General features: G+C 38.3%; 2 protein-coding genes across 3 annotated transcripts in view; one reads left to right on the top strand and one right to left on the bottom strand.

The window, feature by feature from the left end:
- The window catches only part of flt1 (fms related receptor tyrosine kinase 1), a 31,176-nt gene extending 29,660 nt beyond the window's left edge, over positions 1 to 1,516 (top strand). For both annotated transcript variants that reach the window (XM_081353040.1, XM_081353039.1), the window contains one exon: positions 178 to 1,516. Coding sequence is in view for 1 of the 2 variants with exons in the window: in XM_081353039.1 (XP_081209165.1) it covers positions 178 to 295 (118 nt within the window). In the remaining variant the exon portion in view is untranslated. The remainder of the gene's footprint in view (positions 1 to 177) is intronic.
- Positions 1,433 to 18,400, bottom strand: pan3 (poly(A) specific ribonuclease subunit PAN3). Its single transcript, XM_081353045.1, has 18 exons — positions 17,704 to 18,400; positions 15,896 to 16,017; positions 15,686 to 15,755; positions 15,516 to 15,586; positions 13,820 to 13,964; positions 13,403 to 13,638; positions 13,209 to 13,313; positions 13,066 to 13,123; positions 12,550 to 12,711; positions 12,186 to 12,302; positions 11,591 to 11,692; positions 10,000 to 10,165; positions 7,609 to 7,696; positions 7,112 to 7,251; positions 6,832 to 6,961; positions 6,082 to 6,146; positions 5,846 to 5,984; positions 1,433 to 3,328 (listed from the first exon to the last, which is right to left on the bottom strand). Exons 1-18 carry the CDS (start codon positions 18,068 to 18,070, stop codon positions 3,188 to 3,190), a joined length of 2,424 nt encoding a protein of 807 aa, XP_081209171.1. The 5' UTR covers positions 18,071 to 18,400; the 3' UTR covers positions 1,433 to 3,187.
- Positions 18,401 to 19,480: the final 1,080 nt, after the last annotated feature.

Here is a 19,480-nt window from a genome sequence, read left to right as displayed (position 1 = left end):
CTGTATTTTGATCAAATAAATGCAGTCTTGGTGAACATAAAGAGCACATCTCTAAAAAATAAAACATTTGTTTACAGAACTCAAACTTTTGAACGGTAGTATGCCAAAATAAATGTGTGAATAACAAACATTTAGTTTTATGTAATTAAAATGAGGTCACAGCCTTTTGTTTTGCAGGTTATTCTCCAAATATCAAAACCGGCGCATGGTGCTGCCGGGAAAAGTGCTGCCTTGTATGAACAGCGCCCCCTGTTGTCAGCATAGAGAGGTGCTGCTCTCCCCCTCCAGACTGTGAAGCTGCTCTCCTCTACCGCTGTTTCTAGGCTGCCATGGCCACTCTAAAAAACGCAGCTTATCTGGACTATTTTGCTTTCAGTTCCTTTTCCGTGTTAGATACGTCCAGCCAAAGCAGTATTTCGAATGAGTCTCTTATTCTTCTGAGATTCTCTGCACACTCCCACACCTTTTTAACAAATGAACTTTGATGACTGTTTATATATAAATGGAAATTTCAATTTTAAAGGGATGGTTCACCTAAAATGAAAATTCTGTCATCATTTACTCACCATCAAGTTGCTCGAAACCTGTATGAATTTCTTCTGTTGAACACAAAAGATGATATTTTAATGTTGGTAACCAGACAGCTGACGGTACTATGTAAGTTAATGGCTACCGTCAACTGTCTGTTACCAACATTCAAAATATCTTCTTTTGTGTTAAAGAAATTCATACACAACAATATGAGGGGGTGAGTAAATGACAAATTTTTCATTTTTGAGCGAACTATCAGTTTAAGATGTTATTTAAATTACATTTTTAAGGTTTTCGGCAGTCTTGAAAATTTTCGGGAATGTGTTTCATGAACTACTGATAAGCAATCCACCTGTGTTTGTTTTAAAACTCCTATCTCATCTATATACACTGTTTGAAACCTCTTTCATTTTGTTTTAGTAGTCACAGAGCAGCTAATATTATTTATGAGCTAGTGCAATGCATTTTATACAATCACTGCTTGTAGGTACCACATGTTTAACTGTAGAGCAGAGTTCATGTGCTGAAAGCCATATGCTGGAAAAGTTCACCGTAGACTGTATTTACATCAGTGACTTAACTTCTGAAAATATTATATGAGAACAGGTCTTTTAAATATTAGCAGGGAAAAAAAAATGTTAAAGGGAAATAAACAACTGGGATCACAGAAAACACTGATCATCTCACCTAATGACACAAAAATAAATGCCCACACATACTTTCAGCCATAAAACATTTGCACCATTCAAAACCATTCAGAGACTGGGTCTCTTTGCTGCTTTTTCAGTGCTGGTAATTTTTGTGGCATCTCCTCCACAGTTACAGACCAGATCCTTTTTGCTGCTGCAGTGCATCATAAGCTATTCAAGCGACAATCGAGACATTTAAAAAAAACACAAATGAATGTTATCTTTTATTAATCTTTATTAAAATACTGCTGTACACACAAATATTGCAAAAATGTGACAATAAACAAGAAGGGCATAAAACATACTGGGTTGGTGAAGGAGGATTTCATGTGTGAATGTGTATGTATGTGTATGTGTCTGGAGTGCGTTCCACTGGAAGCTGGGTACATGATATGAGATTGCCTGTAAAATGTGTCTATTGATGTGTGTGTGTTTGTGTGTGTGTGTGTGTATCAGAGAAGGATACAGGCTTGGCACCATGTTCACCAAGTAGTCTACTGATCAGTTAAAAAAAAATACATTATTGAACTCACAGCATCCTTTGCCTGCTGTATCCTGCACCCTCTCGGTCCAGTGTGGCACACCCAAATCTGTGCTGCAAGTCCCGTCTGTTCCTTGACTCACGGATTGGGCAGTCACCAATGACAGGTCAGACACATTCAGTCATTGGCATATTCCTGTCAGGGATCATCCTGAGCGAATTCCAAACTGTTGTCCGGATGTCGTCACATAATTTGTAGGTCAAATCATAGCTAAACAAATACAAAGCCAAGAGAAACCAATACAATCCCAACTCGGCCAACCGTCCTGCTGAGATTGGTCCACAGAGACCAAGTGAGGTGAGAAACATCCCATCATGCATCTCTGTATGACAACTTTGTGAGGAATGGGAATGACAGTAACAACACAAAATGATATTCACTATATCCAAACCAATACTGAGGGGGAGCGGGAAAATGAACAAATGAGGGAAAAGAATGACAAAAAGGACAGAAACTTGTAATGCTCCACAACAGAGACGTAAGAAAGGGACATTCCACAAAGAGACAGAACTGGTTTCCCTTACTAGCGTGGTCCAGTTCTTTGGTTCCTATCACGAGAAAAAAAAAAAAAATTCATCCTCTCAAAATCTGATTTCAAAAAGCATCCACAAAATGAAAAAGGATGCTGCGAAATTCTGAAATAAACAACAATTTTACACAGCAAGAGGCGAGAGCACCCCTTTGTCAGCGCCAGCAAACACCGTGAATCCCCCTCGACGGCACGCAACCAGTAACGTCCCCTCCCGCCTCCAATTTGGCCGACTTTTAAAGGAGTCATTACATCGGAGAAGGAGTGGTGGCACGTTACTAATGCCACACATTCATAAGTGGTCAGTCTCATCAATTTGCCCAACCCAGTGGTTTGTCCCATCAGAGTTGAGGACCCTGCACACATGACCAGTGGTCTGTCCCAATTTGTAGTACCTCATTTAAAAAAAAAAAGGCCGAGGATATGATGTGGGAAAACAGCGCTCTGTTTTACACCCATTTCATGTGTGAGGCCTCGACCCTCAATGCACCCTGTGGGACACGCACGCACAATCACTTAAAAAGGAACTTAAAATGTTTAGTGCATCCTCCAAAGAAAAATAGAAAAGAAAAAAATAGAAATAAAAGCAGGAAGTAAAGACTCTTTTTTTTTTTTTTTTGGACATTGTTCCCAAGTCTAAAAAAAAAATCATCATCATTATTATCACAGCTCTCAGTTCAGTTCATAATTCTGCAGCTGTTGTTGTGAAAACTAAAAAAAATAAGCTTTAGAAAACAACTTTCTCTGGACAGAACAGTGTATCTGACTGGAGGTGAGCAACCAGCTGGCTCTGCCCTGGTTGTGAGATCATCATTCTGCACCTATGATTCCAGGCTGTAGTGCAATGTGCTCTGTTTCAGGCAGTTCCAGCCCACTCCTGTGGGGATGGATGGGTGTTACAGGGGGCCGTTAGTGGCGGCCTGCAGTTCCTGGAAGGTGCTCTCAAAGCAGCGCTTCAGGTCTGAGTAAGTCACCACAAGCACGCTCTTCTCATCCCGTGACACCAGACTGATCTTCTCCGGAACTCCAGCATCCAACTGGCAGAACAAATAAAGTTAGTTTGAGAGTAGTGAATTCATTAAACTAGCACAGCTGAAGTGAAGGTTCCCATAAAAATGTCACAATTATGGGTCAATGACAAATAAGAGGGTCCATGGTAGGGGTGTCCATGGTTAACCGATTAACCGTTAAAAATTGCGTAACCGAGTGAAACATTTTGCTCGGTTAAGTGGCGTCAATGGCGTGCATTGAATTTAGTTGTAATAATTTTTTTTTACAGTTTCACCCCGCGCATACGCAGTTTCATCACAACAGTTTTACCCGCAGAGTCCGTTTACCGTTACATTAACCCATACAATTTGTATTATGCATTTCCTAAACATGTACTTGCTAATCAAACACTTTATATGAACAAACTACTAATCTACAAAACACAATCGGTCTTCCGACCTTTTACTGTTGTGTTGATATGCGCGAGGGAGAGAGAGCAATACAGCGCTCGTGTTGTTTGAAGGCGGTGAGAGTGCGCGCGCGCGCGGCTGGGATTCTCTCTCTCTCTTGTTTGTTCTTATGCGCCCTGTCCACTGATCTAAATAATTAGTTGTTACGACGACTTATTTGTTCACTCGTTTTAATAAATCGTGGACACGCTGAACTAATTCCCTCCCTCATTTTGATTTAACGAATTAGCCTACAACGTGGCCAAAAACAGTTTGATACTATTAATTAGTGAATGCTAAAGACCTATTTTTGTGAATTGGTGAATATTCAGGTGAATTATTTCGTGGCCACGAATTAATTAATAATTATTAAACTGTTTTTCTTTCCTGTGAAGATAGCTCTTCAGTGAAGGCCGACTATTCTCGTACAGCTTTTTTATTCCTAGATCGCCTCTTATTTAAAAAACGAACGAATGAATGCTCTGCTAGTTAAAGGAGAACTCCGGTCAATTTTAACATTGAGCTAATTTTTTTGTAAATTTGGAGTGCTGTCAGTACAGAGAACAACGACAAAAATCGGTGTTGCCTACACCGAGTTATCCTCTTTTTAAAATTTGCACCCTGTTGACTTCAATGGGGCAAGTTTTAAACCTGCTTTTAGCCTCTTAACATCTTTGATGTGTCATTACAAGTGCACAGGTCATGTGAGTGATTCCTTCAGAGTGATCACGGGTGAATCTGACTGCAGTAGATGTGAAAGATATGGATAAAAATGATGTTATTTCAGCCAGCGCACATACCTGTATTTACATCCTGTTTTCGGTCGAAGTCCATAGTAATCGATTGTCGAGTTCACACGCATAGGTTTAGTTACCTATGATCACGCGTGAACTCGACAATCGATTACTATGGACTTAGACCGAAAACAGGAAGAAAATACAGGTATGTGCGCTGGCTGAAATAACATCATTTTTATCCATATCTTTCACATCTACTGCAGTCAGATTCACCAGTGATCACTCTAAAGGAATCACTCACATGACCTGTGCACTTGTAATGACACATCAAGGATGTTAAGAGGCTAAAAGCAGGTTTAAAACTTGCCCCATTGAAGTCAACAGGGTGCAAATTTTAAAAAGAGGATAACACGGTGTAGGCAACACCGATTTTTGTCGTTGTTCTCTGTACTGACAGCACTCCAAATTTACAAAAAAATGAGCTCAATGTTAAAATTGACCGGAGTTCTCCTTTAACTGGAGATGTTTTGTTTATTTGTATTGGTACATTCGTCCTGCAAGATGTTTCAAAAGTGGTGGGGACATCATGTCCCACCCGCAAATTACGCCTATCTCGGGGTTGCGGCGCGCACACTGTGGTTAACCGAGTATTAACCGCTAAGGGCCTCGGTTAACGGTTAATGAAAAACTTGAAAACGTGCAGCCCTAGTCCATGGTGAGGAATAAGTAAAATATTTTAAAATGTGACAAGAAATCTACTGACTGTATTCATGTTGGTTTTTGAAAAACCTTTACATTATTTTCAAGAAAAGTTTATTGAAATTGAATAGCTCTAAAAATGTCATGCGGTCTAACCATCAAATCAAAATAATTTTTACAAATATTTTTTATAAATATTGTTTTTGAGTTACACCACTTTTTTACAATCTGAACTAACCTTCCCTGGTCATAAAAAGGTCCAATTATCATTTTTATGTATAGAAATATATACATCAGACTAATCTCATTGACCACTTGGTTTTTTTTCTTTCTGCATGTTGGTTGTACCACAGAACTATAAAAATTAATAAGCAGTTGCTACATATTTATATTAGAAATAATTAAAGATTGACAAACTACTTAAGGGATAGTTCACCCAAAATGTCTAGAACTATCCCCTACAAGAAGATCTATTATCTAGAATTTATTTATTTTAATGAGGCTTTTTTTTTCTTTATTGATATCAGGATATTTGCATCTCCTTGACATTTTTTACTTGTTCAGCAGGTGTATTAAAGTAATTATATATACACATTGCATTTTTTAAATGCACCTTTCAATAAATTGATATTTAGTCATTGACCCAACATATAACATGAGCTCCAACACACAAGCTCACCTTATTGAGACAGGACACGATGTGGCTGAGGTCGATCCAGGGCGTGCCTGTCTCTGTCACCTGGTGGAACAGGTGATCTCTGAAGAGCTTCAGCAGGTAACGGTCACCAGTCTCAGACCATGTTGGGTCCTTCTGGAACCTACAAAAAATTCAATGTTAAAGTGAACCATTTTGGAAGCATTTTGTAAAAGGTTGCCATTTCTGAACTCTATTTCAGTTGTAATAAAAACCCTTACTCTGGTCTCTCGTTGATCGTTCCCAGTTTCGCCAGAAGGCGGAACAATCGGCCATTTTGAACCTCCTGCAAAATAAAAATGCAACATTTTTGAAAAACAAAAATTACATTGGGTTATATTGGGTGTGTGCAAGTGAGACTTCACAGAATATGAGAAGGGAAGTTAGAGAGGAAACCAGGTCATATTTAAACCTCTTTCTGCATCACATTTGCTCACACACCAAATGCAGCACAGCACTAAACAAATGCAACGGACACGGCACTGTTTAAAAAGGCCATTCTCATGAAGAAAAATGAGTTAAATGCAACAGTGCATGTTTGTAGGTGTTTGCAGCAGGGTGGTCAGAAATGTCTTCACATATCTGATATGAGTAAATAAAAGGAGGAAAGCAGAAGGAAGAGCTGAAACTGTCCAGAATATTTTCAGCAATCACACCATCTCTCATCTCTGGTTTGCCCTCAGCACATACTAGATAACGGCATACTATGTAAACTAGATACTGAAAGGATGTTTCTTTTCGTTTCCTGCACTGCTATTGAACCTGTGAGTGAGTGAGACAAGATCAGAAAGTGAGAGAAACAAAATACGACAAATACAGCATGACTAGTGTAGTCCAATTTAAATAAAATTAAAGGGTACTTCACCGCTGGAAAAATGGGCTTTCAATAAAACTTGGCTACCTATGCAGCAGAAATGCCAAAAACATTCAGAAACTGGTGCTACCCGACTAGAGAAAACATGTATGAGTACCTTAGCCAAGTCCTCCTCAATGACATCGTTCCTCATCTGCGAGGCATCAAGTTGAGTGTAAAATCGTGCTCCAATCATGGGCATAATGTCATTGACGCTGCGCAGACGGCTCTGTTCTGACAGCAGGTATCTGAATATTGAAACATGAAACATTAGTTTGAATGTGGGGCCACAAGTGTGAATGTATGACTACATGCACAATAATCAGTCTTATTAAAACCACAAACTGCCATGTGTCACACTATAACCACTTTGAGAATTTAGACAATAAAAGGCCCACAGAATGAGGTTCTTGAGGTCAGATGAGTAGTTGATTGACACCAGCTCCATGGCCTTCTGCAGATTCTCTCTCTGAATGCCAGCTAGAGAGTTACAAGCCAAGGCCAACACCACCTTCCCCAGGGAGATAAGATCTGCTTGCTGATAGACACAAAGAGGAACAGCAACTGATGAAACTAAGTGTAAAAGTGTAAAACAACAAGCACATAGAACATAGAACTATTTTTTTACTCCACAACAATGACAATTCGGCTTTGCCATCACAGGAATAAATTACATTCTAAAATATAATTAAAAGAAAAGTTATTTTAAATTATGATCATATTTCACAATATTACAGTCATTTTTAGAGACTTCTTTCAACAATAACAACAACAAAAATCTTAATGACCTAATCTTAATGAATTTGAACGATAGTTTATGTAACAAAACATGATTAAATGCAGATGCGCAGTCAAGAAATGTATGTGATGGGCATAACACTATGTTTGGATGTACCTGGTACTGGGGCATCAGCGCCAGGTGGTTGGTCTGACTATTGTCAAATGTTAAGACATCAAACATTCCTACACAGTTGACTCGTAACCTACGGAGAAACAACAGACATTTAGCAACGTTTGTGTTTGCATGTTTTTAATTTGTGCAAACTCTGCTCAGAGAAGCAGATTAACAGGTAGTGTGTAATAAAGGAACAGCAAAAACAATCTAAAAGTGAACTTCTCCATTCACCATTTATGGATAGAAAATAGAGGCCCCACAGAACACTGACCGATCTGTGGTTTGACTGTCCTTAATTTCAGAAGTCTTATCAAGAAGAGTCTTTAGTTCTTTAACCAGTTACTGTTTGCATGATTTAGTTAGTAGTTCAGATTTTGGCTGGTCCCACTAAAGAAAATGCAAAAATATTGTACTGAACAGCACATTCCAGGGCCAAGTTTATGGCCAGACCCCTCTCTGTCTCTCTACATTTAGATTGGATCTTGGTGGACTAACACAAACAAACTGTCCAACACCATCAGATAAAGATGCTAGGACAACAGCCAGACAGACACCTCTCAGAGGGCAAGAAGACATCTAGTTCCAAGCCTGGGAAGGACAGGACTTCTCATTGGTCCACATACAGTTTCTGCCCTTCACCCATTTCGATGTTGGCCTGTGACTGCCATAAAAATTCTTAAGGACCTCCGGATGCAACAGCGGGTGAAACAAAGAAAAACCACAATGATCCATCCAAATCCATTCATAACTATGTTTTGAAACCTTAAAACTGATGTAAACAACACACATCCATTTCATACTTATTCAGAGAAATAAGTATTCTCAGTGCCAGCTGTTTGTAATGCAACATCTTACTCAATTCCAGCTGATAATGTACAAATGAATAAATGCATGACAGTTTAATCTTGTTTGAACTCTGTTTATAATAATGCCAAAGGTATTCTGGTGGTGGTTCGGAAAGTGAGAAATGCATTGGTAAAACTTTAAAGACACTTTAAAGACTTCTAACTGTTTGCTTTATGCAAATGAGTTCAATAGGGGAAAGAAGGGTAAACCACACTGTGTGTCCCCTGTGATGCCAGCAGCCAATCGCAGCACTGGAATGGAGAAGCACAAATTTGCAATCTCCTCCTCATCGTAAAGGGATAAAGGTACCCGTTCAACAGACCCTCCTTGTTCTAAGTCTGTGCTAAAAGGATGAGGCATAACAGATATACCGTTCTGAGTCTGTCCTCCAAGGATGAGACATAACAGATATACAGTTCTGAGTCCAGGCCTGCAAAGCTGAGACATAACATATATACTGTTCTGGGTCTCAGTCCTTTAAGGGGAGACATTAACAGATATTACCGCGTTCTGAGCCTCCAGTCTGGGAGGAAAGAGACATTAACAAACACTACGTTCAGAGTTTTAGTCCAGCGAGACAGTAACGACTACAGCTCGTCCCAAGTCTCCACGCTAGAGAGACAAAAGCGGATTGACCAAGTTCTGAGTGTCTGGCACGGTGGGGCAGAAGACACACAGAGACATTTGCAACATGGTTAGGCTCAGGAGAGCAAGTACCTTCAATTCAAGGTACCTTCGTCTGCGTGTTCCAGATTAAGGACCTTCTGCACCTACTTCAGGGCCTCATCTGCATGTTCCAGATTTTAGGACCCTTTGAGGCTGCAGGAGATCAGCATCCCACAGATCTTCATCTTCAAGGCTGCTGAAACAGATTCCATCTCCTTTCCCCCCTGCATTGTCACCCACAACCAGTGGAAGAAGTCACCGCAATCGGACTGCTCACTCGACCAAGTGGAATGTAAATATCATTTTACCAAACCCCTTTCCAGAGACCTTGGCATTTTTGTATATTATCAGTAGATGTACAGAGGTAAATAACTGATGCTAGTTAATAACAAATAATCTTTCATTTATTTGTTGCATAATAAGGTTCTTCACCTTATTACTTTCAGAGAAACAACAGTTTATCTTTCCATAAGATAACGTAACTCTTCCGTAGCCACACTCAACTTAATCACTGCATCTTAAGCACTTTATTCCTTTATCATTCATGGTATTCATTTGGTGGTTGTGTTAGTTATTCTTGTTTATCTTTTGTTAATAAAATGTATTTTATTACACTTGTGTCTTCCTTGTGATGAATACAGAAGATGCTCTACAAGTTAGCAATCTCACCAATCTTTCAGATAAATCAGCTGACCAACTCGCTCCACTTTACATTAATTCTAAATGATTGAACAGCCTCCTGTTAGGAGTGTTCTCCTACTACCAAGGTAAAAGACCTTGACTGGGCAAAGGGCAAAAAATTTAAATAATTTCAAACACATTCAACTGATGCCCAGCAGTTACAGGAATATAGTTCTGGTTTAATTGAGTAATATGTACCGTGTCTTTCCAGTGATCAGGATCTTACTAGGGTCCATGACCCTGCAGGCCAGCCCAGCTGTGTGAATGGTGCGCAGTGCCGAGCTCAGTTGGACGATATAGGCCCAAATCAGAGACTCCGGTAACAGGCCCGCATGTTGCCGTGGAGGAGGGAGCTCATGCTGCCCTAATCAAAAAATAAATGAATAAATAAAATTTAAATAATTAAAATTAATTATAAAAAGTGTTATGCATTACAAGCAATGCAAAATCAGATGACTTTTTTCAAGTAATGAGTAAAGTAATGCATTCATTTTAAATTTACAAAAAAATATTTTTCAAATAAGTAACAAAAGTTACTTTGTTTTTCCATTTATTGACTGACACCTCTCCTGTTTCCATGTTGAGAGAAATCGGAAGAAAATGCAGAGGGGTTGTGAGTGCGCAGTGTAAACATGATGCATAGTGTAGTTCTAGACTAAATGTGATCATGCATTTACTCATCTCACTTGCACAAAAACAGATTCAGCATTCTTCAAAATGAATAAAAACAGTGAAACAAACTCAGAATATTTTGCAAACCTGTAATAATTATGTTAAATAATACAAATATACTTTATGCAGTTAATTTCACTTTATTAACCAATGTCTTTGCAGCAAATAAACATGGGCAATAAAACTTTTCAGTGCTAAGGTTTTAGATAAAGTTTTATATCAATATACAGTGCTATGCATAAGTTTAGACACCCATGCTAAAGTTGACTAAAAAGAGGAATAAAAAAATCATCTTTTGGAAATTGAACTTAATGCCTTAATTAAAACAATTAGAAAAAATCCAACCTTTAAGGACACCAATTTTCTTTGTGAATGAATAATGTATCGTAAATAAATAAATGTTCTTCCTTAAAATACAGAGTGCATAAGTTTGGACACCCCTATGTTAAATTCCCATAGAGGCAGGCAGATTTTTATTTTTAAAGGCCAGTTACTTCATGGATCCAGGATACTATGCATCCTGATAAAGTTCCCTTGGCCTTTGGAATTAAAATAGCCGCACATCATCACATAGCCTTCACCATACTTAGAGATTGGCATGGTTTTATTTCAGTTAGCCTAATAGCTGGTTTGATTTGCATTGAGAGATGATCTTATGGAAAGTACTCCTTGCCAATCTCTAGGTATGGTGAAGGTGCATTAAGTTCAATTTCCAAAAGATGATTTTTTTTATTCCTCTTTTTAGTCAACTTTAGCATGGGTGTCTAAACTTATGCATAGCACTGTATATATACGAATAAGTGTATATTTTTAGATGTTGTGACCCACCCTGATAAGCACATGTTGTATGGTTTGAGGCTGCACTGTAGTTAATGCAGCCGTATACGCTGCAGCTGTTTATAGCTAAACGTCATCCCTGGGTTTTGCTTCCTCTGGCAGTCTTGAGCTTGCAGGTACTGAGCCTACCTGAGAAAGCATCGGTTTCAACCACTCCTTCCTCTTTCCTCGCTACATGTTCACAAAGACGCAACTGCCACCAGACATTTGACATACTCTGCAAATAACGGCTGTATCCACACACACAAACAGAAACAACTGAGCAAGAAAAAAAACTCACCCCACTTTCTTTTTGTGAAGTAAGAATCCGCTGCCGGATCATTGAAGTGCCTGCTGAACATGGTCTCCGACCCCGCATGGAAGTCATAGGAGAACACCAGTGCTGTGGAGGGCAGACGTGATTCATATATAAAGTCTCTAACAATGCAAAAAAGTCTCGAAGTATGACAATTTTGTTTAAAACACACATGGTTTAACATCATTTTAAAAAACTTTTATAATATTTTCCCAAGTATTACTATTAACAAACAATTAATATGCATTAATATAAATAAACGTGTGTTAAATTTTTTTTAAAGAAATGGGTCAAACTACCTATGATTTATTTTTCTTTATTATGAAACATCAGAACAGATGTGTTACCCTGACAATAAATTTATGCCCCCACCAACCAAAAATAAAAATGAATTTTAATTCATTAATTAAAAACACCTCACAGCAGAGCTATAACCAAGACAAAGTGCATTTTTAATGTATTTTTTAAATAAAACATGAGCATCACTTCATTGACATTAAGTGGAGAAACCAAAAGCTGTTCTGCACAATAGTTTGGATATGCACATGCCCAGTCATATAAAAAGCAAACTTATTCGTACAGTGGTCTCCAAATGCTTTGGTGGTGAAGACCTCTCGGAGGGTCACAGTATTGGAGTGCTGAATCTTCTTCCACATGTCTACCAGCATCATACACTTGGTGTTGACCAGTCTGAAGCCTGTGAATGCATAAAAGTAATTTCCAAAGTTACACGGGAGTACTAAACAAAACAATTAAGTGTGCTACCACTGCTTTCTTTACCACTCCCTTGTGCTATCACAGCTTTCACTTTCACGCCCATGAATACTTTAAAAACATTCTGAAATTGTTTTAATTTTTAATTATCCTGTTCAACAGTTAATTCAAAACAAAAGTGTGCAAAATCTCTGCAGGAATTGCTGTAGATAAAACACTTAATGCCTCACCATGTATCCTCCTGAGGCAGTAAGGCAGGTCATCTTTGCTGTTGACTGCCTTGTAACAGGAAGTGATGTAACTGAAATTGCTGGTTTTCTGAAGACGGTTGGGTGGGGGAAGGGGTTCCAGGGGAAAGAGGCTGTGGTAACTGTCTACCTCAGATGGCACTCCTAAAGGGGAGATGGAACAGCTGACTTCAACATACAACACACCGGTACTCACATACTGCAAACTTCATACTATTCAAACATACTGAAAAAAAAAAAAAGAAAAGAAAAAAAGGATTTTATGTGGATATGAATATAGATATGGATGACACAGGTGGATAACCATGTAAATACTTTTCAAAATAATCCAAATAAAAGACAGACAGACAAAGGATGTGGGTTTCTTCTCAGACAGCAGGTGAATCCAGATGCGCAGACCACAAAACAGACATTATAACTGAACAGTTGCTACGTTGTCCATTAAAACAAAAACGATGTTAACATATCATGCCAACACAAGACAAACCACATCCTTACCAGTGTTCTCAGACTGATCTATCTGTGCCATCGTTATTAAATGCCTGTTAATCAGCTCCTACAAAAGACAAACATAGGTGTTACAATAAATAAGTGAAAAAAAAAACACTGGCTAACACATGAAGGCAGAAACGGCAGAATACCTGTCGGAGTTCGTCAGCCATAAAGAAAGATGGCGCGTTCGCTTTTGGCTGCATGTATGCCACATGAGGTGCCGTTTGTGGATACATGTGATACGTAGGGAACACCTGAAAATTGAAAAAATAATAATAATTCAGGTAAATCAGGTAAAAACAATAATAGTGCACAGCAAACTCCCAATTTACATGGACCATACCATTCCAGCCAAGGGAGCAGGGGTGTTATCGGTATAGAAGTAGGTTGTCCCGCCTACAGTCTCCTTTTGGATTACATGGGCTCCACCTCCCGGGTCAGACGCAGTGGTGGGCACCATGTAATTGGCTGGGTTGGGGTTGGGGTTGGGTGTATGGCTGCGCCGCCGCGGGGCTGGGGAGGTGTGAGGGGTGATTTTGGGGGAGTGGAGAGGCGATGACCCAGCAGAGAGGGACATACCTGTCCAAGAAACCACACATTAAAGCCTGATTAAAAACAGATTCACAAAAAGAAGACCACAACCTAACCTAAAAGATCATACACATTAAAAGACTGAATAGAAATACAAAGCATAAGATAAGACATGTTTAGCCAGACAAAAAAATTCAGAACACCAGGTGATACTTTTTGAGTCACTGACCAGGTGCAAGAGCCGCCGCCGTGGAGCTGCTCAGGCCAGGATGAGGGAAGATGGGGGAGGCGAATGCTGGCACGGTTGTCTGAGATATGGAGGCCATTCGTGGGGCCCCTTTAGGGACGAATTCACTAGCTGTGGGGTTAGGAGCCTGCAAAAGAACCACAGATATAAACAGAACTGTAATGGTTTCACTCCAACAACTTCAAGAAAGTTTTCACAAGTTAGGGACGTGCAATGCAAAAAATAATAATTCTAAATCAACTAATGTCTTAGGAACTCCTGTATAATTAGGCTGGTTTCTGACTCATTACTAATCGGTTTTCAAACTGGTTTCAGGTTATTTATTTATAATAAAAATTTTAATTGCAATAAATAGATAAAAAAAATAAAAAATATAATACAAAATAATTTAATAAAATAAATAACTAAAAGATTGAACACAATGTCTAAGGGGGTGTTTACATAAGATGTGTTCTTGCATTCAAAAACAACCAGATAGAGAGGAACAGAGCACAAGGGTCTGGAGACATGTTTATACCTTGACACATCATCTTAAAATGCAATCACAGACACAATTTAATTGCAACTAATGTCCGTCTAAATGTATGTGACTGTAGCATGACTGTGCATTAACCCTTTATGGTACGGAGTTGCCATATGGCAACAATTAATTTCTACTCATTTCCTTGTTATTCAGAAAAAAATACAATATATTGCACCATGGGAATAAAAAGGGCAGGCCTTAAGGTAGTCAATGATGTGCTGTTTTTAAGTCAAATGACATGTGAATGTCCCTCCAAAACTCTCTTTCCCATTGTCACCCTCACACAGAAGACACCTGTTGAAGTGCTCCAGAAATTGCTCTATTAACCTCAATTCTAAACATCTCTTCTCAAGGGGGATTTTTTCCAGCACCTTTGATAAGTAAATTAGATATTTTTATTCACAAATAAACTGTCTATCATAGTTTTACTGTAAATTGAGAAAATATCAATGTTTCCATATGGCAACGCTGTACAACTATGGAATTGCAGTAATGTATTTTCCCATTGGGATTTTTATAGATAGTAGCATCATGATTGCAGTTATTTATTTATTTGAAGTGTTTATTGTAGTATAGTTGTATTTATGTATAAATATCTATGACTTCTTTTCAGAAAATGAATACAGCAATATTTTACGGAAAGGGCAATAAGAAGAGTGCAGAGTTAGCTCTTCAATGTGATAAGAGTGAGGAGTTAGCCAAATGACAAGGAATGACAGGGATTAAATGATAGGGATCTACTTATTTTTGGTTGCATTAGTTCCAAGTGTATCAATCTATCAATTTATTAAAGAAATGTGCATTTAAATAGAAAAGAAAATCATAATTTTAAAGAAAAACAACTTTTTTGACCATTTTTGAAATATTTCATGGTTAGAACATAATGCATACCATAGAGGGTTAATGCTGAGGAATTTGAATACAAAACTTATTGTTTTTCCTGTGCAAACTGACTAAAAGCTGTATAATTAGCCGAGAGTTTATTATTATTTTTTTTAAAGTTACTAATCAACAAGTCAGTTGTTGGATGACTAGCATGAAACATTTTTATTTTCATATGCCTTCTCAAAAGATGTTAGAAGTACAGGTGATTCGTGCATCAACAAAATACCCAGTCACAATATTAACAGCATAACTGACATATTAAGCACTCACTTTTCTCCTTTGTGATATGCTCAAAGCACCAAAATCACTGAAGAGAGATGATGTTGGGGAATTTACTGGATCTAAAAAGTGGAGTGGATGCATAAAAAAATAGGTTTTTAAATCTTACCACAACAGCTTAATTGCCAAAACAAAAAAAATTCAAACAACTTTTATCACACCATGTGTGCTGTGGCTGAAGCTCTTGGCATCGTTCAGCAGACTTGGAGAACTGCTACTGCTGGTCATCCTCTGAAAACACAAGCAACCATCAAAATGTGAAGTGTCCTATTATGAATCTCCACTGTGTGCTCAACTTGACAGACCTAGTTGCTAGTATCATATATTGGTTTCCTATCACCACACACACAGTCACTAGTGATTTAAGTTACCTGCATCATTGAATATTTGGACTCTGCTGGGCCTCCAAACCCATTAACTCCAATAAAAGAGCTGCTGAAGTATGAGTTGGTCAGACTGGCATCATTCAGAGCACCTCCCTCCATCCCAGGGACTGCAATAAAGAAAACATGTATGTAACCCTTTGTGTTTACAACATCTTACTCAAAGTCCGATGTAAACCTTTTTCAAACTAAATAAATCATTTAAAATATTGGTTGCTTCGGTATATATTGTGAAAATGTACTCAGACACAAGCAAATCATATAAAGTGCCATAAAAACACTGGTGAACAAAATGCTTGCTATTACAAGATATTTCAATCTTGCATGTGGACAACGGCAGGATCCTTCCTATGGCAAGCCATTTAACATTTATCCCTTAAAACTAGGGATGGCCCCTAATAGTTGACGAGAACAGGCTTGGTCAGCAAAGGAAAATGAAGGCCTACACCAGAGATTAATTTGGTGCAGAAAGCCAAAGCTTTTGAAAGCATTTAAACCCCAGCAATTATAAGTGATACATCTGGATGACAGCATCAACCAGGGTGGAATAGTTTGCTGCTTGGGTAAGTTATTTAAAATCGAATAGGTCACGTGTTAACGGATTTTGTTCTGCCACTGCCACTTTTTTTATATATAAAACTTTCTTTCAGAAAATGTTCCAACTCAGCGACCATTATGCACATTTGCTGTAATTCTGCATTATAGTAAAAAAAAAATCCCAAATTAAGTAATTACGATCTGTTACACAAAAAGTCCGAAAAGTCGCAAAGTGTTTACTTATATTTGAGTGCGTGTGTGTGAGGCACAGGCGCGATGAACAGTGGAAACATAAAAACATACTCCGTCATTTTGTTTAATGATAATTCAAATTTTAAGGAAAACAAATATATTAATCTGAAATGTAGCAAATTAATTTTCAATTCATTCAGGTACAATTACCAAACATATCTCAAGGTCTTTTTATTTATTTAATTAATAAACTAATTACATAAAACTATTGTCAGTGCACTACAAATAAACTGGTTCTATGCCTTTACTTTATTAATAAAACTTATTTAAAAAATACAAGGCTTAGGTCATTTATTTTCCTTTGGTGGTACAGCCTGAGACATGCACAAGCCTTCTGCATTTTTGCTTTGCTTTTCCCTCCATTGTACCGAAATCGTGATGTCTGAACCGAACGTGACTTCTGTGTACCTTTACACCCCTAGTCTGTCGCTAATTTGCTTTGATCTGAGTGCTGTCCTGATGTGTCAGCTTACATTAAGTTTTGTTGGTTTTGTGTCATACGTTTTGCAACCAGGCCAGTTGCAACAAATAATTTCAGCGGAATATGGTGACAAGGACTTGCATTTTATTGCATTTTGATTTATTTTGGCGACAACTCTCACTGTAGTGTCTAATAATGTCTATTTACATGTGAAACGGTTATTAAAAAACTGGAGTACTACAAGTTAACGAAATACTGGTTTGTTTTAAAGGAATAATTGTAAAAATGGCTTGCCATACCTTCCAGTTTTTAAAAACTAGACAAATTATTCATTTTTTAAAAACATTTTGGAACCAGCAAAAGCAGCACAGAGCATTAACTAAACGCTTTACCGTTGTTTGTTCAAGTATTTTCGTCTTTCGTTTAAAAGTGCCTGCGCGCTGTGGAGTAACATGTTGAATTTCCCGTGTTGTTTTGGTGGCGAGAGGTAGGCCCGCGCTAAATCCGCGGCCTCGATTTAGACAAAAGCCGCCGTGTAGTTACAACAACAGAGAACAGTATACACTAGGCCTCAGTGCAAACTTACTGGACAACAGCTGTCCCTCCAGAGCTGTTCCCGCGGGACCGAGAGAATCGTTCTTTTTGGGAACGTTCGCAGGAGCACCACTGGCCGCACTCCCTCCAAGCACGTATCCCGCCGCCGTCACTGCTCCACCGGCCAGAGATAAAGACACGGGGCTTCCTCCTCCTCCTCCTCCTCCTCCTCCTCCTGCACTTGTACTACCACCGTGTAGAGAAAGGCTCGCCATGGACGGGTCCTCATGCAGAAACTGGCATTCATCTCCATAAAAACAAGTCTTGTCTTTCGCGTAATAACGACAGAATTTCACTTTCACACCCGGTATTCCGACACCCCCGAGCGGAGCAGCTGAAGCTGGGAGTCCACTGTTCATGGCACCGCTGCTGCTGCTGCTCCCGCCGGAAGAGACTTGCACATAGAGCGAAGTTTAGCAGCAGTATATTCTAAAACACTTGAAAAACAACGAGCACCTTACTGGACGTTTAGCAATAAAATCTGCCTCCTCATCGAGCCAGATCATTAGTCATAAAGAGCCATACTTTTGTTGCCATGCTCTGATACTCGTTGTCGGGGTCCATAGCTGGCCTACAAGTCCATCAGCCTGGCGTTTGGCTGAGATCATGCTGTTGTTGTTGTCTTCTGTCTACACTTGTTCAGCTAAGCGCTAATAGCTCTGCTGTGCATGCTGGGTACGACCAGGACTGCAGTTCACATAAGGAGTCAGCAGGGGATTGATTTAAATCATAAAGCACTTATTACAATCATTGATATTATATTGACATTTAGCCTACTTTTAGAGTGTTGATGTTGCATTTTGAGCCTGAGTGTTTAAAGCAGAGAATTTTACTTTGCATTTTTCTTTTCTTTTTACTCAAATATATATTAATTAATTTGGTATTTGTATCTATTTGATTTTAATAGGCCTAAATAATTATTTATCTTAATACATTTATTATTATTATTATTATTATTATTATTATTATGCAACGAATGAAATAGGAAATTTAGGCTATCTAATATCATTAATTCATAGAAACACTGTTCATTAACTTTTATTTTCCCTAGAATAAATTATATTTAAAGGTTTATTGTATCTGCTTAATTCAATTTTACTAGCCTATGTTTAAGAGAGTTGTAATATTAAATTCCTCTATTTTAAGATTGAGTGCTTAAATAGAGAATTTTCCTTTGCACTTTCTCTCTCTCTTTCTCTCAATTCAATTAAATTCAAATGAGCTTTATTGGCATGCATGACAAATTGTACATTGTATCGCCAAAGCATTTAAATGAGCAGGAAAAATAAAAAATGAACAAAGGAGAGCGAATTGTAAATATTGAGCTTGTGCATCATTCTCCAGCTTTTTGAAGTTAGAACAAATCATTTCAAATTTGGTTAAGAAGTATTTTCGAGTGTCATTATAGTTGGGGCATTAAGAAGTGTAGCTCTTGCCTACAGTGCAGGCATAACCTGTTCTCTCTTGGCAGCTTCTTTAAAGCCAGGCTGTTGTCGCTCAGACTGCACATATTTTTCCTTTTTGTGGTCTCTGACTGTGCTCAGGTATTCTGCTGTTATGTAATCTCTGTTTAGGGCCAAATAACTTTGTAGTTTACTTTGTTTTTGTGTTGTTTTATTCCAAAAAGCTAGGTAGTCATCTTTTTGAGCATTAATCATTTGGTTGGCCAGACTCTGGATGAGGGTTTCAGTGTCCTCCTGTGGCTATATATATATATATATATATATATATATATATATATATATATATATATATATATATATATATAT

Source organism: Scardinius erythrophthalmus (assembly GCF_964197995.2).
Source record: "Scardinius erythrophthalmus genome assembly, chromosome: 22".
Taxonomy (NCBI): domain Eukaryota; kingdom Metazoa; phylum Chordata; class Actinopteri; order Cypriniformes; family Leuciscidae; genus Scardinius; species Scardinius erythrophthalmus.
Note: the sequence above shows the minus strand (reverse complement) of the source record. Positions and strands in the feature narration are given on the sequence as shown.